This window comes from Osmerus eperlanus, unplaced genomic scaffold (genome assembly GCF_963692335.1).
Source record: "Osmerus eperlanus unplaced genomic scaffold, fOsmEpe2.1 SCAFFOLD_107, whole genome shotgun sequence".
NCBI classification, from domain to species: domain Eukaryota; kingdom Metazoa; phylum Chordata; class Actinopteri; order Osmeriformes; family Osmeridae; genus Osmerus; species Osmerus eperlanus.
The window spans coordinates 44,978-72,555 of NW_026911585.1; the positions used below are offsets into that span (position 1 = coordinate 44,978).

The window sequence follows — 27,578 nt, forward strand, 5'->3', positions numbered from 1 at the left end:
TATGACGGAGGCCTGAAAATGGCCTTGTGCCCTGCCCAGGACCAGCATGGGAATTCCTGCCCAGGACCAGCATGGGAATTCCCTCACAGACACAATGATGGGCGCAGTGCCGCACACACACACACACACACACTAGACACACCCTGTTATTTATAGAGAGTCGAAGGGTGACCTCATGCCCTGTGTGTGTGAGAGTGTGTGTGTGTGAGTGGGATTTGAAACAGAAAGAGTATTCTTCTCTGTCCTCGGAGCCTGGTATGAGATCAGTCTGTCTGGGCATCACTCCGCACATGGCACTGCCCTGCCCAGTCTCTCTTTACACACACACACACACACACACACACTGGTTATTACAACCTTACCTGTGTGATGTTTCATATTGCTGTCCTAATGAGAATGCAGGTCAGAGAGATACAGTGGTGAATGTGTGTGTGTGTGTATGTTTCAGAAAACTATGTTCCTGCCTGCATCAGTAATCCTATCTCACATGGATGGGTCTCCCCTTCTCCACCCCTCCCTCCATTCTTCCATCCCTCCTTCCCTTCACCTCCTCCCTTCATCCCTCTCTACTCATCCACCCCTTCCTCCTTCCTACACCCTCTATCCCTCCATCCATCCCTCCTTCCTACACCCTCTCTCCCCTCCCTCCACCACTCCTGTCTACCCTCGACCCTTCCCTCCATCCCTCCACCCCTCCCTCCACCCCTCCAGAATGTGTGAGAGGGAAAGTGTTCTTACTTTTTTAAGTTACAGTACACTGTTGCAGTTTCTAGGCCTCCACACACACACACACACACACACACACACTCACACACACACTATCAAAGGGTGTATTCTGGCAGCCACCAGGGAGCCAGGAATACACAGCATAGTTTGGTAATTGGACAAGTCTCTCCCTTAGAGGGCACTTTAATAACCTGGAGTTTATCTTGTTAACAGTGTGTGAGTGTGTATGTGTGTAGTACTAGCAGCAATGTGTGCGACTGTGTGTGTGTGTGTGTGTGTGTGAGCAGCATTTCATGTCATTCTGGCCATTTCCACAGATTTATTTTTCTAATGAATATCTAATTAAAAACAATGAACATTAAGCACTGTCAAACACATTCATCTCTCTCTCTCTCTCTCTCTCTCTCTCTCTCTCTCTCTCTCTCTCTCTCTCTCTCTCTCTCTCTCTCTCTCTCTCTCTCTCTCTCTCTCTCTCTCTCTCTCTCTCTCTCTCTCTCTCTCTCTCTCTCTCTCTCTCTCTCTCTCTCTGTCCTTCCTGTGGGGGTATCTAAAATCAACCCAGGGAATGTATTTGTTTGGCCTAGCAGAACCGACACTCAATGACTGAAGGAAAAATGTGTGACCGTGTGTGGGTGGGTGTCTGTGTCATTGGCAATCAAAGTTCAGGATTAAGGGGGGGATGAAGGGAGGGATGGATGGAAGGGTGATGGAGGGAGGATTGGAAGGAGGATAGGACAGTAGAAGAAAGCTACTCTCATAGCATGTTGAGACAGAATAGAATGAGAGCATATGGTGCATATTCTTCTAAGTCTCTATCCATATTAAAATATTTAACCTATGCTGACCATGTCTCTCTCTCCCTGTTTCTCTCCCTGTCTCTCTCCCTGTCTCTCTCTCTCTCTCTCTCTCTCTCTCTCTCTCTCTCTCTCTCTCTCTCTCTCTCTCTCTCTCTCTCTCTCTCTCTCTCTCTCTCTCTCTCTCTCTCTCTCTCCTCTCTGTCTGTCTCTCCCCTCTCTCTCCCCCCCCTCTCAGATAGAGGAGGGGGGCAGGGCGTCCCAGTGTGACAATTTGAGGGTTGGAGACGAGCTGGTCAACATAAACGGCTCCGCCCTCTACGGCAGCAGACAGGAAGCGCTCATCCTCATCAAGGGCTCCTACAGGATCCTGAAGATCACCGTACGCAGGTCAGGTGACACCCTGGCACCACGACACCACGACACCCTGACAGCACAAAGGTTAGCCCACGACACCCTGACAGCACACAGGTTAACCCACGACACCCTGACAGGACACAGGTTAACCCACGACACCCTGACAGCACACAGGTTAGCCCACAACACCCTGACAGCACACAGGTTAGCCCACAACACCCTGACAGCACACAGGTTAACCCACGACACCCTGACAGGACACAGGTTAACCCACGACACCCTGACAGGACACAGGTTAGCCCACGACACCCTGACAGCACACAGGTTAACCCACGACACCCTGACAGCACACAGGTTGGCCCACCACGTCCTGGAGCCAGTATCAACACTGGTTCTGTCTTCGTCATTGTCTTGTTTGCGTTAGCAGACATACTTTTGACCAGCATCAACACAGGAATGAAGGGAGGATAGGGTGAGGAGGGAGGGAGGGAGGAAGGAAGGAAGGGTGGGGAGGGAGGGAAGAGGAAGATGAGAAACACAACAAATGTCCGCCTCGTCAGGATGTGTCACAGAAAGTGAACTTTGACCTGTGGGTGTCAGCCAGGAAGTTGCTAAGTTGTGAAAAAAGGCTAAGGAGGTTGTCTTGCCTGTGTGTGTGTATTTGGGGGGGGGGGGGGGGCATTAATGTGTGTGTCTAAGAGAGAATAAGCCTCTCTTTGTCTTGGATTGAAGTTTTTTTCTTGGATGAATCTAAGGAGTGCAAATGTCAGCGTAGTGTTGTCACTGGGATGTTAGATCACCCTTGACCCTCACACACACACACACACACACACACACACACACTCACACACACACACACACACACACACACACACCTTCACACACACACACTCACACACACACACACACACCCTCACACACACACACACACACACATACTGGTTATTGTACCCATGTGAGGACCTTGACTCAGACCCCACGAAGTGAGGGCCACCCTATCTGGAGGAGCAGGGAGCCTGCAAAAATATATTTTAGCACTAGATGGCTCTCACGAGGCCAGAAGTCACCTCAAAATCACGATACACTCGTTAGAAAAAATATGTGCACAGACCCGCGGGTGTGAGGACCACTGGTTACTACTCTGTTACTAGGTAGATTTTAGATCACATGACTTTTCTTTTGTCCACCACCGGATCGCCATTTTCGGTATATGCCGCTCATATACTGACTATGGCTTTCACTTTAGTTGTCGACAAACCAATTTGCACGAGTTTGAATTAAACGATTTAATGTAAAAGCAGATTGTGGTGTATGGGTTTTAATGGACTTATTTTGATTATGTATTTTAACTACCGAACTATTACAGATGCGTTAGCAATTTTCGCATGAAATGATTTAGGTCACGTAAGCACACAAGCACAAAGATTATTTCAACAACGCCGAATGAAAATCTATTTAACTATTAAGCAGTTTAATACCGTAAAGTCACTCACAAAATAACTGATACCTGCTAAAAAATATATTGACTTACCAATACGGCTGACACATGTTGGCAAATTTCTTTAAGATCTTGCAGTCTTTTAGAGCGGTAAACCGCTTTAAAAAAAAGATCTACAGTATTCATAACTCCTGACGTCAGTTAACACGAGTTAGCAAGCACAAGGAAACTGGTTAGTTATTTAGCTTACAGCAATCCTGGCCACGACCAATCAATGAAGCATGAATGAAATCCATAGACTATAAGAATGTTGGCCATATTAGTAAATTAGCAGAGGGGTTGATAACGCAAAAGCATTCATTATAATCTGAATCAGAAACCGGTTTATTTCCAAGTTGCCTACGTTTTCACATACAATAAATTATATTTGGTGCTGTTGGTGCAGACAAACACAGTAGTTATATAAAGATAAAAATTGTTAGTGGATAAATGAGTGGTTCTCAACTGCCTTTTTGTGTGTATGTTGGTATGTTTCCCAATTACCATTTGCAGTTACATATAAAATGAAACCGATGTCCATTAGTCAAGAGAAATGTTAGATAGAAAAGAGGATACAGTAAATACAGTAGATAACTAGTTTGGTGTAATACAATATCCTTAAAACACCTGTCTTCATTCAATTAATACGTCACAGATATTAGGTGATTGAGGGAGCAATCAGACAGGCAGTTAGGTAGTCAGACATTCAGGTAATCAAGAGTCCAGAGCAGTCAGGTGGTCATATCTGACCTGGGAGGTGAGGGGACAGCAAGCCTTGTATAGCTAGTACAATGAAGGTCAGGCTTCCGCACTTGATAGAACAATAAGAAATCTGTCATGTCCTCGAGGTGTGTAGGTCCTCGAGGGTGGGCAGATTGCAGCCGATCACCTTCTCAGCAGTGCGGATGATACGCTGCAGTCTGCTCTTGTCCTTGGCAGTGGCAGCAGCGTACCAGATGGTGATGGAGGAGGTGAGGATGGACTCAATGAGGGCTGTGTAGAAGTGCACCATCATTGTCTTTGGCAGGTTGAATTTCTTCAGCTGCCGCAGGAATGACAAGAGCAGACTGCAACGTATCAACCGAGCTGCTGAGAAGGTGATCGGCTGCAATGTGCCTAGCCTACCCTCGAGGACCTACACACCTGGTGATAAATCTTGCCTAGGGCGCCAAATGTGCTAGGACCGGCACTGCCTGTGTGGTTCTATGCTGGCCTGTGTGGCTGACTGTCATGGCCTGTGTGGTTCTGTCCTGTCCTGTGTGGTTCTGTTCTGGCCTGTGTGGCTGACTGTCCTGGCCTGTGTTGTTCTGTCCTGTCCTGTGTGCTTCTGTTCTGGCCTGTGTGGCTGACTGTCCTGGCCTGTGTGGTTCTGTCCTGGCCTGTGTGGTTCTGTTCTGGCCTGTGTGGCTGACTGTCCTGGCCTGTGTGGTTCTGTCCTGGCCTGTGTGGCTGACTGTCCTGGCCTGTGTGGTTCTGTCCTGTCCTGTGTGGTTCTGTTCTGGCCTGTGTGGCTGACTGTCCTGGCCTGTGTGGTTCTGTTCTGGCCTGTGTGGCTGACTGTCCTGGCCTGTGTGGCTGACTGTCCTGGCCTGTGTGGTTCTGTCCTGTCCTGTGTGCTTCTGTTCTGGCCTGTGTGGCTGATTGTCCTGGCCTGTGTGGTTCTGTTCTGGCCTGTGTGGCTGACTGTCCTGGCCTGTGTGGTTCTATCCTGGCCTGTGTGGCTGACTGTCCTGGCTTGTGTGGTTCTGTCCTGGCCTGTGTGGCTGACTGTCCTGGCCTGTGTGGTTCTGTCCTGTCCTGTGTGCTTCTGTTCTGGCCTGTGTGGCTGACTGTCCTGGCCTGTGTGGTTCCCTCCTGGCCTGTGTGGTTCTGTTCTGGCGTGTGTGGCTGACTGTCCTGGCCTGTGTGGTTCTGTCCTGGCCTGTGTGGCTGACTGTCCTGGCCTGTGTGGTTCTGTCCTGTCCTGTGTGCTTCTGTTCTGGCCTGTGTGGCTGACTGTCCTGGCCTGTGTGGTTCTGTCCTGTCCTGTGTGCTTCTGTTCTGGCCTGTGTGGCTGACTGCCCTGGCCTGTGTGGTTCTGTCCTGGCCTGTGTGGTTCTGTTCTGGCCTGTGTGGCTGACTGTCCTGGCCTGTGTGGTTCTGTTCTGGCCTGTGTCGTTCTGTCCTGTCCTGTGTGCTTCTGTCCTGTCCTGTGTGCTTCTATTCTGGCCTGTGTGGCTGACTGTCCTGGCCTGTGTGGTTCTGTCCTGGCCTGTGTGGTTCTGTTCTGGCCTGTGTGGCTGACTGTCCTGGCCTGTGTGGTTCTGTCCTGGCCTGTGTGGCTGACTGTCCAGGCCTGTGTGGTTCTGTCCTGTCCTGTGTGGTTCTGTTCTGGCCTGTGTGGCTGACTGTCCTGGCCTGTGTGGTTCTGTTCTGGCCTGTGTGGCTGACTGTCCTGGCCTGTGTGGCTGACTGTCCTGGCCTGTGTGGTTCTGTCCTGTCCTGTGTGCTTCTGTTCTGGCCTGTGTGGCTGACTGTCCTGGCCTGTGTGGTTCTGTCCTGTCCTGTGTGCTTCTGTTCTGGCCTGTGTGGATGACTGTCCTGGCCTGTGTTGTTCTGTTCTGGCCTGTGTGGCTGACTGTCCTGGCCTGTGTGGTTCTGTCCTGGCCTGTGTGGCTGACTGTCCTGGCCTGTGTGGTTCTGTCCTGGCCTGTGTGGCTGACTGTCCTGGCCTGTGTGGTTCTGTCCTGTCCTGTGTGCTTCTGTTCTGGCCTGTGTGGCTGACTGCCCTGGCCTGTGTGGTTCTGTTCTGGCCTGTGTGGTTCTGTTCTGGCCTTTGTGGTTCTGTTCTGGCCTGTGTGGCTGACTGTACTGCCCTGCGTGGTTCTGTTCTGGCCTGTATGGTTCTGTTCTGGCCTGTGTGGCTGACTGTACTGCCCTGCGTGGTTTTGTTCTGGCCTGTGTGGCTGACTGCTGCTGTGGACCTCCATCAAAACAACAATGGATCACTATCTGCTACTCCCAAACCGGGCACACAGGTTTGACCAGGAGAGCACAGGACCACAAGTAACTGATTATTACAATCTTAGTATGTTGCATGGGCTGATTCACTTAACTATAAAGTAATTAAAACAAAATAATAATATATCTAATAATATATCTTAAAGTGACCAAAACGCGTTTTCCATCAACAATCCTTAAAACAGTTTTCCTCCCTAAATTGCCCTCTCTGATTTGAGTCCTCTGACTTACACACACCACTGACCACCTGTCATAAACATCACTTGAACTAGCTATGCAACTCAGAACCTAGTGGGGGAGGGGTAAGTGAGTTGTGCTGTGCTGGAAGCCAAATCAAATGTATCAAACTGCCACTTACCAACCTCTCCTAAGGCCACACAAAATGCAGCCTGAGGTCTCCCAACTTGACTGGCACAAATATTTATCTGGTTATATTAGGAGACTATTCAATGTGGTTAATTAATCTATACCAAATATATTGCACGCAATTACATCATTGCATAGACTATGCAATGCAAAGTTTGGCTGAATATCAGATAAAAAGTTTTGTCATAAGTCTGGAAAATCTCACAAACAAGCTAAAAGTAGTATTATATATTTTTTAAATCCTAAATAGAATTTATTTACATATGTAAAAAAATCAGAGTAAGCTTGATAAGTCTCTGTCAAAATTTCAGATCGCATTCAGTGAGTGCAGAGCAGTGGGGGTGGGGGAGGGGTATCTGGATAAGCGCGTCTGTTAATTGACTAAATGTATCGTTTTCAAACTGCCACTTCACAACCACTCTCCAAAAGCAACACAATATGCAGCCTTATGTCTCCCAACTTTTATGACTGGCACACAACTGTTTCTGTTTATGTTAGGAGACTATTCAAAGTGGGCAATTAATTAATCCATACCAAATAGATTTCATGCAAGTACATCATTTCATAGACTATGCAATGCAACGTTTGGCTGAATATCAGATACAAAAATTCGTCATAAATCTGGAAAATCTCATGAACAAGCTAAAAGTATTATTATTATTTTTTTTATCCTATATAATTTTTTTTTTACACATGTAAAAAGAAATCAGAGTAAGCTTGATAAGTCTGTCAAGATTTCAGATCGCATTCAGTGAGTGCAGAGCAGTGGGGGTGGGGTATCTGGATAAGAGCGTCTGCTAATTGACTAAATGTATCGTTTTTAAACTGGCACTTCACAACCACTCTCCCAAGGCCACACGATATGCAGCCTGTCTCCCAAATTTTATGACTGGCACACAAATGTTTATGTTAGGAGACTATTCAAAGTGTGCAATTAATTAATCTATACCAAATACATATCATGCAATTACATAATTGCATAGACTATGCAATGCAAAGTTTGGCTGAATATCAGATAAAAATTTAGTTTAGTCACTATTCTCTAAAATCTCATGGACAAGCAAAAGTAGCATTATTCAAAACCTTTTCCTTAATATGTACGTATAGAATTCATCAACATATGTAAAACAGAGTGAGCATGATATCTGTCAATAAGTCAGATCGCAAGTGCAGTGCATGGCAGAGGGGGTGGGGGAGGGGTGTCGTTTTCAAACTGCCACTCTCCCAACGGCGCTTCGTGCTTCGCGGAGAGATTGACAGGCAGAAATTTGGGCAATAGTTGCTGCAAGCATTTTATAAACGATCAAATGGTGTGGGAAAAGTCGAAACTTACAAACAGGGGCAATGCAAATGTGCGCACACATTGAAATATTTGACCTGATGCAGATCATAATGAAACTAAAGCAGAATCCGGACATTTTCGCAAATTTAGAAATCTTGGCCAGACGTTTTTTTGTCCAGGAAAAATTGTTTTCAAAAATGTCAAGCCAAAATCGCCATTGATTTTTATAAACTTTATGTTTGGCCTAGATTGTAATAAAAATTGAACTAGCAGCCCTTTTACTTGTTTTGCCCAAGCTCAAATATGATATGTGAGACATTTAGTAACTGATATAAACGTTAATCCAGGTCTATGTATTGCATTTGGGTTTCCCAAATGAAGCAAAAGCAGGTGGCCACATCCTTCCTCTCTCTTGGTCATGTGGTAAAAATTCGAGCCAATCAGAAAAATAGCCCTGATTCAGGAACCAATCAAAAAAGGTCTGCGACTCAATGGGAAAATCCGAATGCAACACCAAGCCTGGCCTACAGGGGTGCACTAGAGCATAGAGCCAAAACACAGTTTTTGACGGCCTACCACATAGGTGAGGACATTTGCTGAAATTTGCAGAGATGGATGCCTATGGTCATAGGGTGTCAGTGTAAGAGTTTGAAGCGATTTGCTTGTGAGGACCATCAAAAATGTCCTCACAAAGAAAAATGTCCTCACTTTAAAGGTCTTTTGTCAGGTTGTGGTCCTCACAAGTATAGTATTACAAACACACACACACACACACCACAGGTGTGTCTGGTCTAGGTGGTAGCAGTATGATATACATGGCCTGCTGTTAAGAGGGGTCTGTCCCTTGTCTGGGTCTGCAGCTCATGCCACACTGCCCCCTGATGGGCAGGGTTGGAAGTGCATCTGTCTGACTGAACATTGACAACCAACAAGGCTTTTTTTGTGTGTGATGCTTTGAATACATCAGAACAAATGTTAGTTTTGTAACTTCAGATTTTTTCCCCATCACCGTAATAAGATAGTCTCATCAACCTGAGTTGTCCTTTTCTTAACACTTATGTCAAGAAACATGAATGACTGTGGGTGCTTGAACAGTAACAGTGTTTCCTGGTGTGATTGACTGTAAACAGCTGTGGACTGTCTGGGAGAGGAGAGAGGGAGGAGAGCAGAAGGGAGGAGAGGAATGAGGAGAAAAGAAGAGGGGAGAGAGGAAGGGAAGAGAACAGAGGGGAAGACGGAGGAGGAAAGAGAGTGGAGAGAGGGAAGAGAGAGAGGGGGGGATGAGAAAGGAGAGAGAGAGGGGGGGTGAGAGAGGAGAGAGAGACAGAGAGAGCGCATAGTCTCTGCCCCAGTGGAAAGCAGGTCAGCAGCTCAAGGTTTCTGTGTGTTTCAGCTCCATGCTTGTTAGGAGAGTAGACCAGAGCTAACCCTGTTAGACACACACTCACACACACACACACACACACACACTCACACACCATCGTGGTTGATGAAGTGCTTCCCAGACTTCCTTCTTAGCTCTGTTGGCTGTGAGAGTGAAGTTCTTAATCACAGTCCCACAGCTCAGTCGTGTGTGTGAGTGTGTGTGTGTGTGTGTGTGTCTGATATGAGCGGCTTAACTTAGTCTGAGGGGTTTCCCACCATCCTGTGTGTGTTTGTCTTACTGTGTGTGTGTAACATGTTGGCTTGGCCCATCATGATAATTGATCTAACTGCACACAGTCTAATCGCCAACTAATGTGACGTTAGTGACTCGTAACCGTGCCAACCGGGGGTTCCTGGCTGGGCCCTGATTGGCCTGTGCCCTCTGGGTCTCTCAGCCAATGGCGTCTCTGCGTCAGCTCATTACACTTGACGGAACACCCTGGAAGGGTTCTAGAACGCTGCCGCCAGAAACACACACTCTGCCAGCTAGGGGATGATACTCTGCCCCCCCCCCCACACACACACACATACGTGCCAGTTTTACAGTGGAAACAGGGTTTCCGTGTTTGCTTGTTTCCACTCAGCTGGAGCAGAAGAGGGAGGTATGATGGATTAGTTGGTACAAGGACAACTTGTGTGTTCATTTCTTAAGTATAAAACACTTTGGCGATTACACAGGCCTATTGATGGTACTTAGAAGGAGAAGGGGCTGGAGGGGGGAGGGGGGCTCTCTGGAACACCTTGTTCATCACCATGGTTACCTGGTCCATCCAAGATGGCTGCCTGCCAACCAACACACACCATGGCTGCCAAACTGCAGGGGTCCCACCTCAGGTGTGTGTGTGTGTGTGTGTGTGAGAGTTATTCTAAGCTCAGTTACAGCTCACTGAACGAGGGCTCACATTAAGGGTCTTTAAAGAGATTTCTGTTGCTGTCCCGGCGCCATCAAACTAACTTAACCACCCCCACGTCTCCATCCGTCTGGCCAATAGAAACGCAGATTAAAATAAGATCCAGGAAGTGGGGAAGCTGGTTGGATATTTCTGGAAGATTCCACTAGAGTTTGTGAGATGTTGTTGTGTGATCTTGACCTGGAAATGCCTCAGTATAGTGCTTCCTGTTTGGCTTAGGATTATGGTTTGAATGGTGTATGTGGTATAAATGTGTGTGTGCGTGCGTGCGTGCGTGTCAGTTTCCCACAGTAGGCAGCAGCAGGGAGGCAGGAGGACATTCTTTGCACATCGCATCACTTCCTGTCCTTCCCAATGTTTTCCCTCCCAACTTCCTCTTCCAGGCAGACCTGTGTGTGTGTGTGTGTGTGTGTGTGCGTGTGTGTGTGTGTGTGTTATGGAGCTAAAACAGTCAGTTTCAAATGAGGAACCCTGCCAGACTAATGTTTCCGAACTTCACCAGCCTAACGTGGGCCAGGCCCAGACCAGACCTAACCTGACTAGACCTGACCTGACCAGACCAGACCAGACTAGACCTGACCTGACTAGACCAGACCAGACCAGACCAGACCTGACTAGACCAGACCAGACCAGACCAGACCAGACCAGACTAGACTAGACCTGACCTGACCTGACCTGACCAGACCTGACTAGACCAGACCAGACCAGACCTGACTAGACCATACTAGCCCAGACCAGACCTGACTAGACTAGACCAGACCAGACCAGACCAGACTAGACCAGACCTGACTAGACTAGACCTGACTAGACCTGACCAGACCTGACTAGACCATACCTGACCAGACCTGACTAGACCAGACCAGACCTGACTAGACTAGACCAGACCTGACCTGACCTGACTAGACCAGACCAGACCAGACCTGACCTGACTTGACTAGACCAGACCAGACCAGACCAGACCTGACTAGACCTGACTAGACCAGACCTGACTAGACCAGACCAGACCTGACCTGACCTGACCTGACCTGACCTGACTAGACCAGACTAGACCTGACTAGACCTGACTAGACTAGACTAGACTAGACCTGACCTGACCAGACCAGACCTGACTAGACCTGACCAGACCTGACTAGACTAGACCTGACTAGACCTGACCAGACCTGACTAGACTAGACCAGACCAGACCAGACCAGACCTGACTAGACCAGACTAGACCAGACCAGACCTGACTAGACCATAAACAGACCAGACTAGACCAGACCTGAGTAGACCAGACCAGACTAGACCAGACCTGATTAGACTAGACCAGACCTGACCAGACCAGACCTAAGTAGACTAGACCATTTCCATTTAGGTGAACAGATTCTGGAGAGGCAGAGAGAAACTCTGTGTGTTCTACATCTATGTTCTAGTTCTGTTCTAGTATTGTTGGATCTCCACAAAGCAGACAGCTGGTTGGAAGGGGGCGAGGGTGGGCCTGACCACCTGTAGACAGGGGCACACCAGTTGGGGAGCTGAATGAGATTTAAAGCTCCCTTTGATGCAGAGAACAGACTATCACGCACAAGTACATACTCTCACACGCACACACACTGGACGTTTCGGATCAGGAAATGTCCAGTGTTTGGAATGTCGACCACAAATTCCCAGAAGAGTCCAACCAAGACTTCCACCACGATGCCAAGGAGCTGAGAGAACAATGGTGTACCCTTCCTCTCCCCTCCTCCCCTCCCCTGCTCCTCTCCCCTCCTCTTCTCTTCTCTCCCCTCCTCCCCCCTCCTCTCCCCTCCTCTTCTCTCCTCTCCCCTCCTCTCCCCTCCTCTTCTCTCCTCTCCCCTCCTCTCCTCCCCCCTCCTCTTCTTCTCTCTCCTCCTCCCTCCCCCCTCTCCTCCTCCCCCATCCCTCCGTCCTTCTCCTGACTAAACAATAGACATTCCAGTCATTCCTAAGGCTTCTTCCTCTCTTTCTCTCTCTCTCACACACACACTCCTGCACAGACAGACACACACACTCCTGCACAGACAGACACACACACTCCTGCACACACACACACACTCCTGCACACACACACTCCTGCACAGACAGACACACACACACACTCCTGCACAGACAGACACACACACTCCTACACACACACACACTCCTGCACAGACAGACACACACACACACTCCTGCACAGACAGACACACAAACACACTCCTGCACAGACACACACACACACTCCTGCACAGACAGACACACACACACACTCCTGCACAGACACACACACAGACTCCTGCACAGACACACACACACACACACACTCCTGCACAGACAGACACACACACACACACACTGAACTCTGGCTCCTCTCTCTCTCTCATTAATGCTTTTCCCAGAGGGGGAAAAACCTAACCCTTTCCCGTGGCTAATCAGATCCAGGATGGATGTGTGTGTGTTTATTTGGTGGATTGCTTTTTTAGGTGGGATGACAAGTTCTGACTTGGTTGAAATTGTCCTCTCAGCAGATTAGCACAGTCTAAGTGTGTCCACACTGTTTTTTGTTTTTATCTTTGTGTGTGTGTAAAAATGTGTGTGTTTCATGTTTGTGTGTGAGTGTGGAGGTTTTTGTGGTATATTTTATAATGTATGTGTGGTCAAAGATTGTGTGGTGTGTGTGTGTGGGGGTGTGTGTGTGTGGTGTGTGTGTGGTGTGTGTAACCTGGGTTACAGACCTCCTCAGTTGGTCCTCAGAGCTGGTTCTTATTATCTGTTCTGTTTAACAAGGACTCCATAATACATGACCCCCATTCATTCACACTCTCCTCTCTCTGTGTGTCTATCTATCTGTCTGTCTCTCTCTTTTTCTCTCTCTCTCTCTCTCTCTGGGTAGAGTGTTTGGAGAGAGGGTTTCAGAGAAAGAGAGAAAGATGGAGAGGGCAAAAGAGACATGGAAAGATGTACAGAGAAGGAAAAGAGGAGAGGGATAAGGAGAGGCAGAGAGAGAGAGAGAGAGAGTCATACATATAGACCTTGTCAGTAACAGTGTATGTTAGAACAAGAGGCTCTAGTGGACTTTACCCTTTCTGTGTGTGTGTGTGTGTGTGTGTGTGTGTGTGTGTGTGTGTGTGTGTGTGTGTGTGTGTGTGTGTGTGGCCTAGCCCTAGTGCATAATGGTGGGCGATGGGGGACAGAAATGCTAACTAACACAGGGTCTGATTGCATTCAGACATGACACACACACACACACAGACATGCATGCATGAATGCACACACACACACACACCATAAAACAAACGGCGCCTGATTGCAGGCTGAACACAAAAGGACCGAAGGGAGAGACGAGACTCCCCCCCCCCTCCTCCCTCCCCCCCCCCCCCCATGCCCTCTGAGCCAAAAGGATGGTATGTAAGGAATCTCATAAACACACACACACACACACACTGGCCAGACCACAGCAACAGAATTGGCCTTTGAGGAAACCCTTTGAACCCTGGTCAAACACTTCTGATGTGTCAGGGTCAATTCTGCTGGTTCAGTCTGCTGGTTCAGTCTGTTGGTTCAGTCTGCTGGTTCAGTCTGCTGGTTCAGTCTGCTGGTTCAGTCTGCTGGTTCGCTCTGCTGGTTCAGTCTGCTGGTTCACTCTGCTGGTTCACTCTGCTGGTTCACTCTGCTGGTTCACTCTGCTGGTTCAGTGTGCTGTGGAGTGTTGGGATGTGTGCAACTAGGAAGTAGAACTGTAGAATGTGTTTGAATGTGTGGATGGAACCATGGAGGCCTCTCTCCAGCTGGACGTCCAGTTCTAGAACTTTCTCAAATTCTGTCGGAATGTACCTCTGTTTCTCCCTCACCCCCACTCCTTTTTTTCTCCTTTATTTCTTCCTCCTTCTCCTTCTGCATTTCTCTCTGTCAAACAATAACAAAGAGGAACTCTGGGTATTATTCTAACAGCAGCAGGCTCTTTATCTGCTCCCAGCATAACTTCCTGTCCTCATACCCCCACTTCCTGTAAGGAGTCAGAGACTAGGAGAGAGCGGGAGGGAGAGAGAGGTAGGGAGAGAGCAAGAGAGAGAGAGAAAGAGAGAGAGAGAGGGGGGGAGGGGGAGGGGGGAGGGCTGAGCAATGTTTGGTCTTCAAGTTCAAAAAATGAGGGAAGGGGAGGAAGAGGAAGGAGAGACGTAGGCGGGAGGAGGAGGAGGAGGGGAGGAGGAGGAGTGAGGTCAGTCGTCCTGTGTTCCTGGTGGCTGGAGAGCGTTGGTCAGTTTCTGCTTCAGAACGAAGGAGGGTCTGGACCTGAGAAGCAGCGGTTCTCCGACCCGGAGATCACGGAGAATCCCTTTCTGCGGACGGAACCGACTCCTGCTGTAGCTGGGCGAGGAGGAGCAGGAGTCCACTGGAGTGTGTGTGAGCGTGTGTGTGAGCGTGTGTCATTGAACGGGAACGCTTTGACTGGAAATGTTGGATTACGGTGGATTAGCGGAGAAAGGCTGACTGGAATTCCGACCTGTGTGTGTGTGTGAGGTGTGTGTGTGTGTCTGTGTGTGTGTAAGACTTTCTCGCATCTCTAATGGAGTGGATTAATCAGTTATCATTGCGGACGTCTCTTTCTCTGGAGGGTGAGTTAGAACCTGACCCCAGATCTGTTGTCACACGGGGCGTTCCATGTGTGTGTCACCTCCACCCTCCAGTCTCTCTCCCCGTCTGTCCTGTCGTGCGCTACCACACACACACAGACCGTTACTGCGCGCATGCGCTTGTGATCTGCTGTGTCTCCTAGTCGGACGCTTCATAACCCCTTTTCTGTCCTTCAGTTCCATGGAGAATGTGCTAGAATGTGCTGAATATAGCTTCATTCAAACACTGACGGACAGACTCACTGTCACATGACTGTCTCCTTATCTGACGGACTGACCAACCGTCTGGGACAGGGACTGCGTACGGTTGTGCGGTAACAGTTGCCGGAGGCGACGACCTTTCCCCTCCTTCCTCTGTGTGGTGACAGAACGGCACACAGTCATCGGAACAGTGATGTCGACGACAGTGACTGAAATGCATGGAAGTTTCATCCTGTCACTTCTAGAACTTCTGGAACGATCCGGAACGTTAATGCTAACTAATGTTAGCATTCCAGTTCTCTCAAGTAGACCTTGACAGATTTATGACTTTTAAACTGTACACACAGACCAAGTGAACTTCCTCCATTTCTCTTTATTTTTTTTATTTATTGTATTTTTTTATACTGTAATACATCATTTTGGAGTGTGTGTGCGTGTTTGATAACTCTGTCGATTCTGGTGGGAACTTCCTGATTATTTTCTCTCTCTCTTTCTCCTCTCTTTCTCTCCAATCTTTTTCTCTCCATCTGTTCATCTATTTATTCAATTTCTCACTCTTCCCCATCTCTTTATCTCTCTTTCTGTCTCTCTCTTTTCTCCCTCTCTCTCCCAATCTCTCTCACCCTGTTTCCATGTCTCTCTCTCTCCGTCTCTCTCTCTCCATCTCTCTATCTCCATCTCTCTATCTCCATCTCCACCCCCCTCCCGTATTCCATAAGCGTTCCCCAGATTCTATCAGGTCATTATAAACCAATCAGCAGCCACGGTTAGTCGAAGCTGTCCTGTTGTTTCAGTGAGCGATCTTTCTCAGGCCTTTATCTCTAACCACGAACGTAAATATTCCCAAAATGTTCTCATTGGAGGAACCCAGATTAGAATTCCTGGCTCCCCCTAAAAGGTATTGGTAGCGTCTAATTTGGGCCATGTTCTCAGAGCGTTGGGAAATCCGGGGCTTGTTTTCGGAGAATGTTCCAGAATTCCGCCTGTTATTCCCAGGTTATTATTACGAGTTCGATGGTCTATTCACTGCACAGGAATATCCCTCGACGGAACTGTGGTGTTCCGGGTTCCTGTACCTGGCACCATGGCAACGGATCTGCCCCTTGGGAATCATGAGTGGATTATTCTGGGATGTGTTGGAATGCCAGGGCCTGGAATAGAGTACAATAGAAACCCCTGGTGGATAGAATTGTGTCCCCCGCTTCCAGAACCCTCTATGTCTTGTTCTGAAGGTGTCGTTCACTTTCAGCTTACCAGAGTTTGATTCATCCTGTCTCCTGAGTGTGTGTGTGAGTGTTTGTGTGAGAGTGGGTGTGTGTGTGAGTGTTTGTGTGAGAGTGGGTGTGTGTGTGAGTGTTTGTGTGAGAGTGGGTGTGTGTGTGAGTGTTTGTGTGAGAGTGGGTGTGTGTGTGTGTCCATCACTTGTATGTATTTCTTAACTCTCCCCCTCTCTCCCCCGCCCCCCCCCCCCCCCCCCTCGCTCTCTCTCCTGATAGGCGAACGGTCCCAGTAATCAGGCCTTCCTCCTGGCACCTGGCAAAGATCTCTGACCCCCCGCTCCCTCCACCCTGCCTCCCTCCTCCCCCCCTCCCTTCCCCTGAGATCCCCCCTCCCCCACCTCCTCCCTCTGCCATGCAGCTCCACCCTGGACCCTGCCCCCCACCCTGGCACTCTGCAGATAACAGGTAACACACACGCACACACACGCACACACACACACACACACACACAGACAGACAGAAACACGCACATACAGACATGGGTGATCAGACAGGAATGTCTGAATCAATGTCTGTAAATAGTAGTGATGTTTTGTGTGTGTGCGTGGGCGCGTGTGTGTTGACATTACACATGAGGTCACCCACTTCCTGAAACATTGTTGCTCCGTGGAAACTCGTCAGGGTTGCTGAATTCCCCCTCTAACAATGTACTCTCAGAGGAGTGTGTGAGACTAATCATGACACACACACACAATGAGGAGGACATACCTACAGAGAGTGTGTGTAGACGTGTGTGTGTGTGTGTCCAGACATTCACGACTTTAATTCGACTTTAGTGACCGTTTCCAGGGAAATAGTTCCGTTCAGAAGACTGTTGACCTTTTCTGAAGTCTGTAATTCAGGCCTGAAGTGTGTAGTTAGTTAAGCAATCAGTGTTCAAGGCTTGAGCTGCTCTGTAGGATCCCGGCCGAGACCAGAGGATCACAAACCCCCTTTCGTCTCCACCTCCATGTTGAATCTTAGAAGAAAAAAAAGAAAAAAAATTCTGAAGGAACTTTGTGTTCTCCGTTTGGAGGGCATTTATCTGTCAGTGTTTGTTTGCCAAACCTAAACGCTTTCTATATTTGCTCCCTTGTGCGTCATTGCTGAATAGATTACTGTGCCCCACCTGATAAGCACGGCTGATTTGCTGTAGTGTAGAACCATTATGTCTAATGGTTCTAACAGCCTGTGTGTGTGGGTGTGTGTGTGTGTGTGTGTGTGTGTGTGCGTGGGGGGGGGGGGGTGTGGGTGTGTGTGTGTGGGTGCTTTAGGTTCCACTGCTAACCAAGCTTAACTGAATGACCTCGCCCCTGTTGCTTTACAGTACTACACACACACACACACACACTTCCACAACGCTTCATCTGATGAGTGGTGTGTGCTGTCCGTATAGCGGCAGGCAATGGAATGTGCCTCCCTGAAGGCTCGGACAAAGAGAGGAAGACATTCAATAAACGGAGTGCGTGTTCGTGTTTTCCCAAACGACCAAATAAAGTGTGAGCACGCGCGTGTGTGTGTCTGAATGTGTGTGTCTGTGTTTGTGTGTGTGTGTCCTTGTGTGTGTGTGTGTGTGTGTGTGTGTGTGTGAACTCCCTCATTTTACCTCTTTGGTTCTCTACTCTGTCCCTCTCTTTGAAGATTGTACTTTTGTAACTGTTGGGTAATTCTAAATCTGTCTCTCTTCCTCTCTCCCTTCTTCCCTTTGTCCTTTCCTCTTCAAACCCTCCTCCCGGCCCTGCCTCTCTCCATCCCCTCTCTTTATTCTCCCTCTCTCCTTCCCCCGCTCTCTACATCTTCCCTCCCTCCATCTTCCCTCCTTCCCCCTCTCTCTACATCTTCCCTCTCTCTTTCCTCCCCTCCCTCCATCTTCCCTCCTTCCCCCTCTCTCTACATCTTCCCTCTCTTTCCTCCCCTCCCTCCATCTTCCCTCCTTCCCCCTCTCTCTACATCTTCCTTCCATCCGTAGCGACCTGTCCGCGCAGTGGGGTCATCTCTCCAGACACTACCCCACAGACCGCAGCAGTTCCCTGGGCAGCATGGAGAGCCTGGACCCTCCCGGCCAGACAAACTACGATACCCAGAATGCACCCAGTCAGACTGCGGACTACGACCCCCATCTGTCTCCCGTCGACCCCGCCATCTTCAACAATAAACGAGACTCCGCCTACAGCTCTTTCTCCGCCAGTTCCAACGCATCAGACTATACCCTTCCTCTCCGGCCTGGAGAGGCCTGCTCCATGGACAATCTTCTTCAGGGCCTGGGACCCGCCTGCCGGGGATACCCCAGCGGGGATGCACATTCCCTGGGGAGCATGGCAGGCGAGAGCCAGGATGAGTCGTGCCTAAAGTCGAGGTCGCTGACCAGGCCCAAAGTGAGGTTACCTGAAGCGAGGGCGAGGCCGTCCTCATACTGCTACGAGGAGGAGAGGAGGGAAGGAGGAGGTGGAGGAGAAGAAGGAGGAGGTGGAGGAGAAGGAGGAGGAGGTGGAGGAGAAGGAGGAGGAAGAAAAGGAGGAGGAAGGGCAGCACCTCCCCAGCCCCCAACCAGGAAGGACAGTTTCAGGGCCGTCCGGGGTCGTCCGGGGGTCACAGACAACCGCTGCTCCTCCGCTCTTGTCGGCATCTCCAGCCCCTCCTGTTGCTCGGGCAACGACCACCTCTCCGGCGTGGCTCTGGGACAGATCGTCAACGGCTACGGGAGCGAGTCTCCCGCGATCAGAGACAGGAAGGGAGAATCCTCCTACTGCCCTCTCACCCCCCAGGGAGGCGAGGACCAGGAGAACCACGGACCCTCAGATCCCAGTCTCCGTGCCCCAATGAGGGCCTCGCCTTCCCCCTGCCCCATCCCTACACGTCCAGACCCCTCCATGGACCCCCGGGGGGAGACTGAGCACCTCCACCCCCAGGACAAGCACTCTTCCTCGGGTCTGCATCGCCACAGTGCCCCTGAGAAGCTCCTGGAGGTTTCCAGCGACCGCTCGGACCCCTCGGACCGTTCCGTGTCCCCCCCCTGCAGACAGTGGTCCCACTCCCCGCTTCAACCCCTCAGGGTGGGGCTAGCAGAGGACCAGTGGGCTCCGGGGACCCCCCACCTCCAGACCCAGGACAAGTGGGGAGGCAGCCGATGCTCCACCCCAGGATCGGTGCTCACAGATGGGGATGGGGAGGTCGTGGAGGGAGGTCAGAGGCTGGAGGGTCTGGACAGGGTGGCTGGTAGTTCGCCCTCATCCATCCAGCAGCACCACACCTGGGGGCGTTCGATTAGTGTACCGGGGCAGCCCTCCGAGCCTTTCACCCAGGGTGGAGTCAACTCTGATCGGTTACTGGAGAGGGACTTTGGGCCTATTAGCGCTGCTGCTAGCATGGATACTCTTCTGGTGGAACAGAGGGGGGGGTTAGGTGGAGGGAAAGGAGGCAGAGGAGGAGCAGAGGGCAATGAAGGAGAGATGGTGAAGAGGTCAAGCTCCTCCCGGAATCACCGGAGATCACGCCGTCGGAGCGAGCGGTTCGCCACCAACCTCCGCAACGAGATCCAACGCAAGAAGGCCCAGCTGCAGAAGAGCAGAGGCCCAGGCGGGCTCCTGTGCGGCGGGGACACCGTCCACGAGGAGGAGGGTCTGGACCTCCAGGGGGAGGTGGAAGAGAGGGGAACTCCAGACTATCATGCCCAGGAGCGAGGCTCCAAAATCGGGCACACTTCAGCCCTCCCCTCTGCCCTAGAAGCCCCAGCCCCTGGAAGTCTAAGGAGGCTCTGCTCTGCCTCTACACCCCAGCTCCACCTCCCTAGCCTGGGAACAAATGACCCGGCTGACTCCAACTTCGACTGTCCACAGAACCAGACTCAGGACCCATCCAGGAGCACCCTGAGGTCAGACCGGTTCAGACCCGATTGTGGCGTCGGATTCCGGGTCGTTGAGGAACCGGCCCCTGCTGGGAAAGCCCGTCGATGGCGGTGGACCCCGGAACACAAACTCCAACCGGACCACGACGCCGACCAGCCTTTAGAGAGGTCAAAGGTCGTGGAGTCCCGACTCCCCTCTTCCTCCTCCTCCTCCGTCCGTTCCTCCTCTTCCAGGACGGAGGAGAGCGACATCCTGACGTTCGCCGACCGGCGGAACTTCTTCGAGGAGACGAGTAGGAGCATGTCTGTGACCAACCTCTCAGGCCTGACGAGTCGAAGGCAGAGACCGGATCGGCACGGGAGACACCAGCAGCCTTCCACCCTGGAGAACCGGGGAGCGGGCCACTGCCAGGGACAAGCCCAGAGGAGGTACTCCTACCAGGGGGGAATCCTGCAGGAAAGTCCCCTGCTTCCGAACACGATGGAGGCCCGGAGGCTGTCTGTCAGTAGCGAGAAGGAGAGGGAGAAGGAGAGGGAAAGAGAAAGGATGCGAGAGTGGGAGAGGGAGGAGAGGGCGAGGGAAAGAGAGAGGGAAAGGGAGGAAAGGATGAAGGAGAGGGAGAGAGAAAGAGAGGAGAGGGAACAGGAGAGGGTCATGGAGTTGGAGAGGGCCAGACTTAGGGAGATTGAGCGGGAGAGAGAAAGGGAGGAGAGGGTGAGAGAGTGGGAGAGGCAAAGAGAGAGGGAGGTGGAAAGAGAGAGAGAACGAGAGAGAGAACTTGAGTTGGAGAGAGAAAGAGAGAGAGAACTTGAGTTGGAGAGAGAAAGAGAGAGAGAACTTGAGTTGGAGAGAGAAAGAGAGAGAGAACTTCAGTTGGAGAGAGAAAGAGAGAGAGAACTTCAGTTGGAGAAGGAAAGAGAGAGAGAACTCGAGTTGGAGAGAGAAAGAGAGAGAGAACTGGAGAGGGCCAGAGAGAGAGAGCTGGAACTGGAGAGAGAAAGAAAGAAGGAGAGGGAGAGAGAAAGAGAAAGGGAGAGAGAAATAGAAGAGAGACGGTCTCTAAGTCCGGCTCAGGACTTCCGATCAGGTCTTCAAGAGTACCAGCAGAATGAATACTCCTACTCAGTCCAGACCCACGTCTACACCCAGGCCTTCCCCCCAACCCAAGCCCAGAACCAAGCTTCTCGTTCAGCCTTCCATCCAGTCAACAACCCCCTCTCCCAGGACAACCAGGGATACACTCCGAGAAGCTACACTCCCACAGAGGCAAGTAGAGAAATGTCCTGGAACACACACACACACACACATACACGCACACACACACACGCGCGCACGCACACACGCGCACACGCACACACACGCGCGCGCGCACACACACACACACACGCAACACGTTTCCCCATTGTCCACCCACACTCCGTCATATATCCATCACTGTGCTGGAAGGGTTATACTCTTCAGGGCCGACTCCCGGGTTCTTAAACCCAGCTCCCTACAGAACTACATCCACATGTTTATGGACCAGAACCCCTTCCAAGTGGACCTCTGTTCCCCAGCCTCCCTGTGGTCATATCTTGGATCTGACGGAGCCAGATTTGGACCAGGGTGAAGAATCCCTTTTACTGACTGGTCCGGTGTGGAGTGTGTTGGCCAGGTTTTCTAGAGTTGTTTCCCCGAGTGTTTCCACACATGCGTGGGGTGAACATTCTAGAACTGATGTTATTTTAGAGCTCCGCCTGGGTCCTTAGAACACGCTAGCTGTTCTCACGCGCCCATCCCAAAGGTTCCGGAATGTTCCGAACGTCCCAGCCAGTCACGTTAGCATATGTTTACATTCTCCACCTCGGTCGTAAATTCGGCGAGAGTTGCGTTGCCGCGGCAACGCGGACACCACAACTGAATGTGCTCGTTCTCCGGTTCTCCCCGTTGAACTTCACAGACCATAATATTACGATCAGATGTAGCGACCCTGGCCAAACCCCCTAATACGACGAGGTAAACATATCCATCCTGGCTCCGGGAAAACCCAGAACCAAACTGGGTTCTGCTCGCTCTGCGTCTCCCTCGGTCCTGACTCTGCGTGTGGGTCTGGAGCCTCTGCTCTTCTGGTCCGGTCGGTTCAGATGAAGGTTGTTGGGTCGACGCCCACACAGAGAGCAACATCTGAGTGACGCTTTATATCCCACCATTTTGGCTTCCAAGTTGGTTTAATGATACCAGATGTGTGTGAAATACCCTGGTCTACCGTACGTTTGCACACACACTCACAGTATCGCAGACACATACACACACACATACACAAGCTGAAAACACACACACACAGTATTGGACTTGACCTGGGTCTGGAACTCAGTAGAGGCTGGCCAGCAGACACGCTTGTGTCATGTGACCTGCGGCCTTGGACTGGGGACAGGTACACCACTCAATACAGAAATACATGTGTGTGTGTGTGAGCGTGTCTGAAACTTAATATAAATAGTTGATATTTGTTGCCTAGTTTTTCCTCTGACAGATTCGTTTTTATGCTTATTTGGTTTGGATTGACCAGTGTTTTTTTTTTTCTTCTTCTATGAAAGTAGTTGTTCCTGCAAATGTTGTTTAGGTCATCTTATTAAAGCCCTGCAGTGTCCAGTCATACAGTTATTATTGCATCCCCAACCGCATCTCTGGTTAAATGTCTGGTCTAATGACTACACGCACGCATACAAGATCGGTGTATGTCATTGGTTGGTTAACCGTCCAATTGTCCTCCACAGACTCACACTGGACGGTCTTGTGACCAGACTCAGCTTTACAGGAAGTTCAGTCTGACGGAGAGGTGAGTCACTTCCTGTTCCTGTATGCCGTCTCCCATTGTCGGTTTCTTTCTTTTTCTTTTTCTTTGTCTTTCTTTTTTGCTTGTTTCTTTATGTATGGCTTTCGTGCTTTCTTTCTCTCCCCTCTCACTCCCTCACCCCCCCTCATTTTCCTTCTCTCCCCTCTCACTCCCTCACCCCCCCTCATTTTCCTTCTCTCCCCTCTCACTCCCTCACCCCCCCTCATTCTCCTTCTCTCCCCCTTTCAGAGAGTTCCCCAGGCGCAGTACTGACTCCAGACCACCAGAGGGCGCTGATCTCTCCCTCTGCCGTGAGGAGCAGCACCACGGCCGCCGGGGAGCCCGGCTGTCGGCCCGCAGCACGGACGCCGAGCGCTCCCCGCCTCCTCCTCCTCACCCCTCCTCCCCCCTCTCTCCCCCCTCCCCTTCTCCGCTGCGGGGGAGGGCCATGTCCGAGAACGACCTCCGCTTCGACGGGCGCCGTCCGCACGCCCGCTTTCTCCCCGTCGCCGCGGGAACCGCCCCGGCGCTGAGCGAGGCAGAAGAGGCGGGACACGGAGGGGGAGGGGGAGGAAGCGTTGGCGGGGCAACCAGGAAGAAGACCCCCCCTCCTCCGAGGCCTCCCCCCCCCAAGTGGGAGCAGTTCCACCGCAGGAGGGCGTCGCACCACAACCTCTTCGCCTCCTCACCTCTCTTACACCCCTCCTCCTCCCTCCTCGCCCCCCAGGGCCCGGGGTCTCCCCCCTCCCCCTCCCCCGCTCTCCCCCAGGAAGCTCCTCGTCTGCGTTCTCACAGCCTCCCCCCCCAGAGGGAGGAGCTTCAAGTTTACCAGCAGGCGGAGGAACGCCCCCTTTCGCAAGCCCCGCCCAGCCCGGGGTTCACCCGCAGGGCGTTCAGGCCCGTAGCTCCGCCCCACAGGGAGGAGGACACGCCCCCTCCTCGGGGTTGCCACGCGGACCAGGGAGGGGAAGTGGATACGCTCCCTCCCAGACCAACGTCGGACAACTGTACCAGGTGAGAGGAGACACACACACTCACACACACACTCTCTCTTTTATGCCCACACACCCTTTCTTTCTCTCACACACACACTCACATTGTCTCTCTCTTTTACACACACACACACACTCTTACTCACTCTGTGTTCCCATGCTTGTGTGTCCCCAGGTTGAGTGGAGCAGACTCAGGTCCCACTGTGCTAAAGCCAGGCAGCCAGAGACAGCAGAGACCAGCAGCCGAGTGGACCAGGATTACATCTCCGAGAGGGCCGAGCGGCGCCCTGGAGAACGGGGGCGTGGCCCCGGTAGAGCCCTACCTCTCCATGAGCTATGAGCAGCAGCAGCTGATGATGATGAACCAGAACCACGGAAGGTTCCACAACCACCACCATCACAACAGGGTTCTGGAACCCCAACAAACTCTGGAACCGCGACCGGAACTCAGCCCCAGCCCCGCCCACAGCCTGGAGGCAGAGCTGGACATCCCCATGGAAACGGACATCGACGACTTCCCGGAGGAGGGACTTCCTGAGGACGAGGAGCCAATCAGAAACGAGCTCCAGTGTTTCGCCTTGCCAGTGATGGTCCTGGAGACGGACATGGACTCCATGCCCGAGCAAGAGGCCTCGTCGACGGGCAGGCTGAGAGCAGAGAGAGGCTCTCTGGAGGTGGAGCTGGAGGTGGGGACCAGAGAGGGGCTCTTTGACGAGCTCTTCCCCCACGAAGGTGAGGGCGAGGCGGGCACCGAGAGCTGGAGAGGAGGCTACCCCCGCAGCCCGATGGAGAACTCCTCCGACAGCTTGGACAGGTGAGTGTGTTTGTGTGTGCTGCTTGATCCCAATATGCTTCTGGTGAGTTCCAAAAAGCATAACATCTCCTCTCTTCTTCCCTACCCTCCTCTCCTCCCTCCCTCCCTCCCTCCCTCCCTCCCTCCCTCCCTCCCTCCCTCCCTCCCTCCCTCCCTCTCCTCCCTCCCTCTCTCTCCTCCCTACCCTCCCTCTCCTCCCTCCCTCCCTCCCTCTCCTCCCTCCCTCCCTCTCCTCCCTCCCTCCCTACCCTCCCTCTCCTCCCTCCCTCCCTCCCTCCCTACCCTCCCTCTCCTCCCTCCCTCCCTCCCTCCCTCCCTCCCCCAGGCGTTCTGGGGCCAGCTCCAGTTGCTCCTCCTACTACAGCCCCTCCACAGCCAAGCTCCTGACTGACTGCTGCTCTGACCAGGACCAGGACCAGGAGCTGGCCTACAAGGTACACACACACACACACACTCGCACACGTTCAGTACTCACACACACACACTCTCACACCCTCTCTGACCCGTGTGTGTGTGTGTGTGAGCAGAGGCAGCTGATGGAGAGCCTGCGTAAGAAGCTGGGGGTTCTGAGAGAGGCCCAGAGAGGCCTGCTAGAGGACATCAGAGCCAACACACAGCTAGGAGAGGAGGTGGGACACACACACACACACTCACGTGCAAGCATCAGAAGTGTGTGTACAAACCACACACAACGTGTCTTCTATCCTTCTCACACTCTCCACCCTCCCTCTCACCTTCTCCCTCCCTCCCCCCCCCCCCTCTCCTCCGGCAGGTGGAGAGCCTGCTGGTGTCCGTGTGCAAGCCCAGCGAGGTGGACAAGTTCCGGATGTTCATCGGGGACCTGGACAAGGTGGTCAGCCTGCTCCTGTCTCTCTCCGGGAGGCTTCTGAGGGCGGAGAGCTCCCTGCACGCTCTGGAGCCCCACACAGCTCACAGCGAGAGGGTGAGGGGGTGGGGGAGAGGGGGGGGGGGGCTGGGAGGGGTGGGAGGGGTGGGAGGGAGGGAAGGAGTTGCTAAGTAACACGAGTTAGATGATCTATGAAGCGATTAGCTGGATATAAAGACACAGATTTTTCTCTCATTAATCATAATCATCATAATAATCTCCCTTTTATCCCCTCCCCCCTCCCTCCCTCCCCCCTCCCTCCCTCCCCCCCCCTCCCCCCCCTCCAGCTCCCCCTGCTGGAGAAGAAGCAGCACCTCCTGGAGCAGCTTGCGGAGGCGCAGGGTCTGAAGGAGCACGTGGACCGCAGGGAGCAGGCAGTGGCCCGGGGTCTGGCCCTGCGCCTGGCCCCCGAGCAGCACCGCGACTACAGCCACTTTGTCAAGATGAAGGGGGCCCTGCTGGTGGAGCAGAGGCAGCTGGAGGACAAGATCAGGCTGGGAGAGGAGCAGCTTCGGGGGCTGAGGGAGAGCCTGGGCCTGGGGCTGGGCCTGGGGCTGGGCCTGGGGCTGGGGTATGGACACTATTAGATAACTGGGACTCTATGTTCTTCATAGAGAAGGCAGTGTAGGGATAGGGCTGGGGCTGGGATGGAGGCTGGGGCTGGGATGGAGGCTGGGGCTGAGGCTGAGGCTGTATGACACTATCCGATAGCTGGGCCTGCAATTCCATCACTGTGTCCACTCCTTACAGAGGTCTTACTGTAAGTGTCTTTCTCTCTGTAGGTGCTAACCTAGCAACAGCACGCTATGCACAACCAAAGGCTGTTTGCTTTCATGTTTCATATGCGTGTCTTGGTTGACGCTGTAACTACACGATTTCCATTTTGATATCGATATATTCACAACTGAGAGAACTGGAACACACACATCGCAATGGTATTGGGACCCTCAGCGATGCACACACTCATGCACACACTCACACACACACACACACTCACACACTCACAAACACTCCATCTTGACATGAGACAGCTGACACTAGTTTTTGTTTTAAATGTTGTTGCCTGCCACCAAAGACTTGAAGCCTGAAGCCTGAGGATTCGATTGTTTTTGTCCGTTTGGACATGACTCCTCACACACCCTTGACCAAAGAACTCCATTCAAGAGATTCAGGTTGACTGACAAGATTCAGAAAGAAAAGTTTGTATATTTTTGATTTTGTGTAAAAAGTTTTTTGCCAAAGGCTGTGAATGGATTATGAGCGGTTTCTCAAAACACTAGTCTGCAAAACATACCACACACTACTCACCACCCACACACACTACAGATACACACACACACACACTACAGAAGGCACACTCAAGAAATTATGGTCTATTCAGGGGCTGAGAAAAGAGGAAGTTGACCTATGCTGCTTCATTGACGTATTGATTATCGATCGATTACTCGTGGATCGATTACTTTCCTCCCTGAGGGTTGTAGGAGTGTCATGTTTTGATGATGTCAGCACTGGAGCATGTTTTGATTGGCTTTTCCAAAGCACATTAATCAAAACACATCCTTGTAAACTTCTTCTTTTTGTTTATATACTTGTATATCTTTGCTATATAGCTATATCTATATAAATAGCTATGTGTTTGTATTATATTGTGTCTATAGCCTCTTCTCCTATTTCTACCCTTCTGACCTGGACGCGTTACTAAGCGACCAGTATGAATCATTGTCTGTTTGCTACTCGTTCCAGTTTTTTTGTATAAAGAAAATGTTCATGTGAAATAAGTACCATCAATAATAATACTGTTTTAATCTAAACTCA

The 27,578-nt window shown here is 51.4% G+C and overlaps 1 protein-coding gene across 3 annotated transcripts in view; it reads left to right on the top strand.

Annotated features, from left to right (window-relative positions):
* Positions 1-27,578, top strand: part of shroom4 (shroom family member 4) — a 32,100-nt gene extending 4,522 nt beyond the window's left edge. The window contains exons 2-11 of one of the 3 annotated variants that reach the window (XM_062455672.1): positions 1,759-1,910; positions 16,649-16,837; positions 18,381-21,522; positions 23,013-23,074; positions 23,321-24,085; positions 24,239-24,877; positions 25,203-25,311; positions 25,405-25,506; positions 25,650-25,820; positions 26,051-27,578. In XM_062455672.1, the coding sequence (XP_062311656.1) occupies positions 1,759-1,910; positions 16,649-16,837; positions 18,381-21,522; positions 23,013-23,074; positions 23,321-24,085; positions 24,239-24,877; positions 25,203-25,311; positions 25,405-25,506; positions 25,650-25,820; positions 26,051-26,350 (5,631 nt within the window). In that variant the 3' untranslated portion in view covers positions 26,351-27,578. Of the gene's footprint in view, positions 1-1,758; positions 1,911-14,537; positions 14,934-16,648; positions 16,838-18,380; positions 21,523-23,012; positions 23,075-23,320; positions 24,086-24,238; positions 24,878-25,202; positions 25,312-25,404; positions 25,507-25,649; positions 25,821-26,050 lie in introns of those variants that run through there. The other 2 variants (XM_062455673.1, XM_062455674.1) reach the window with 2 other exon arrangements.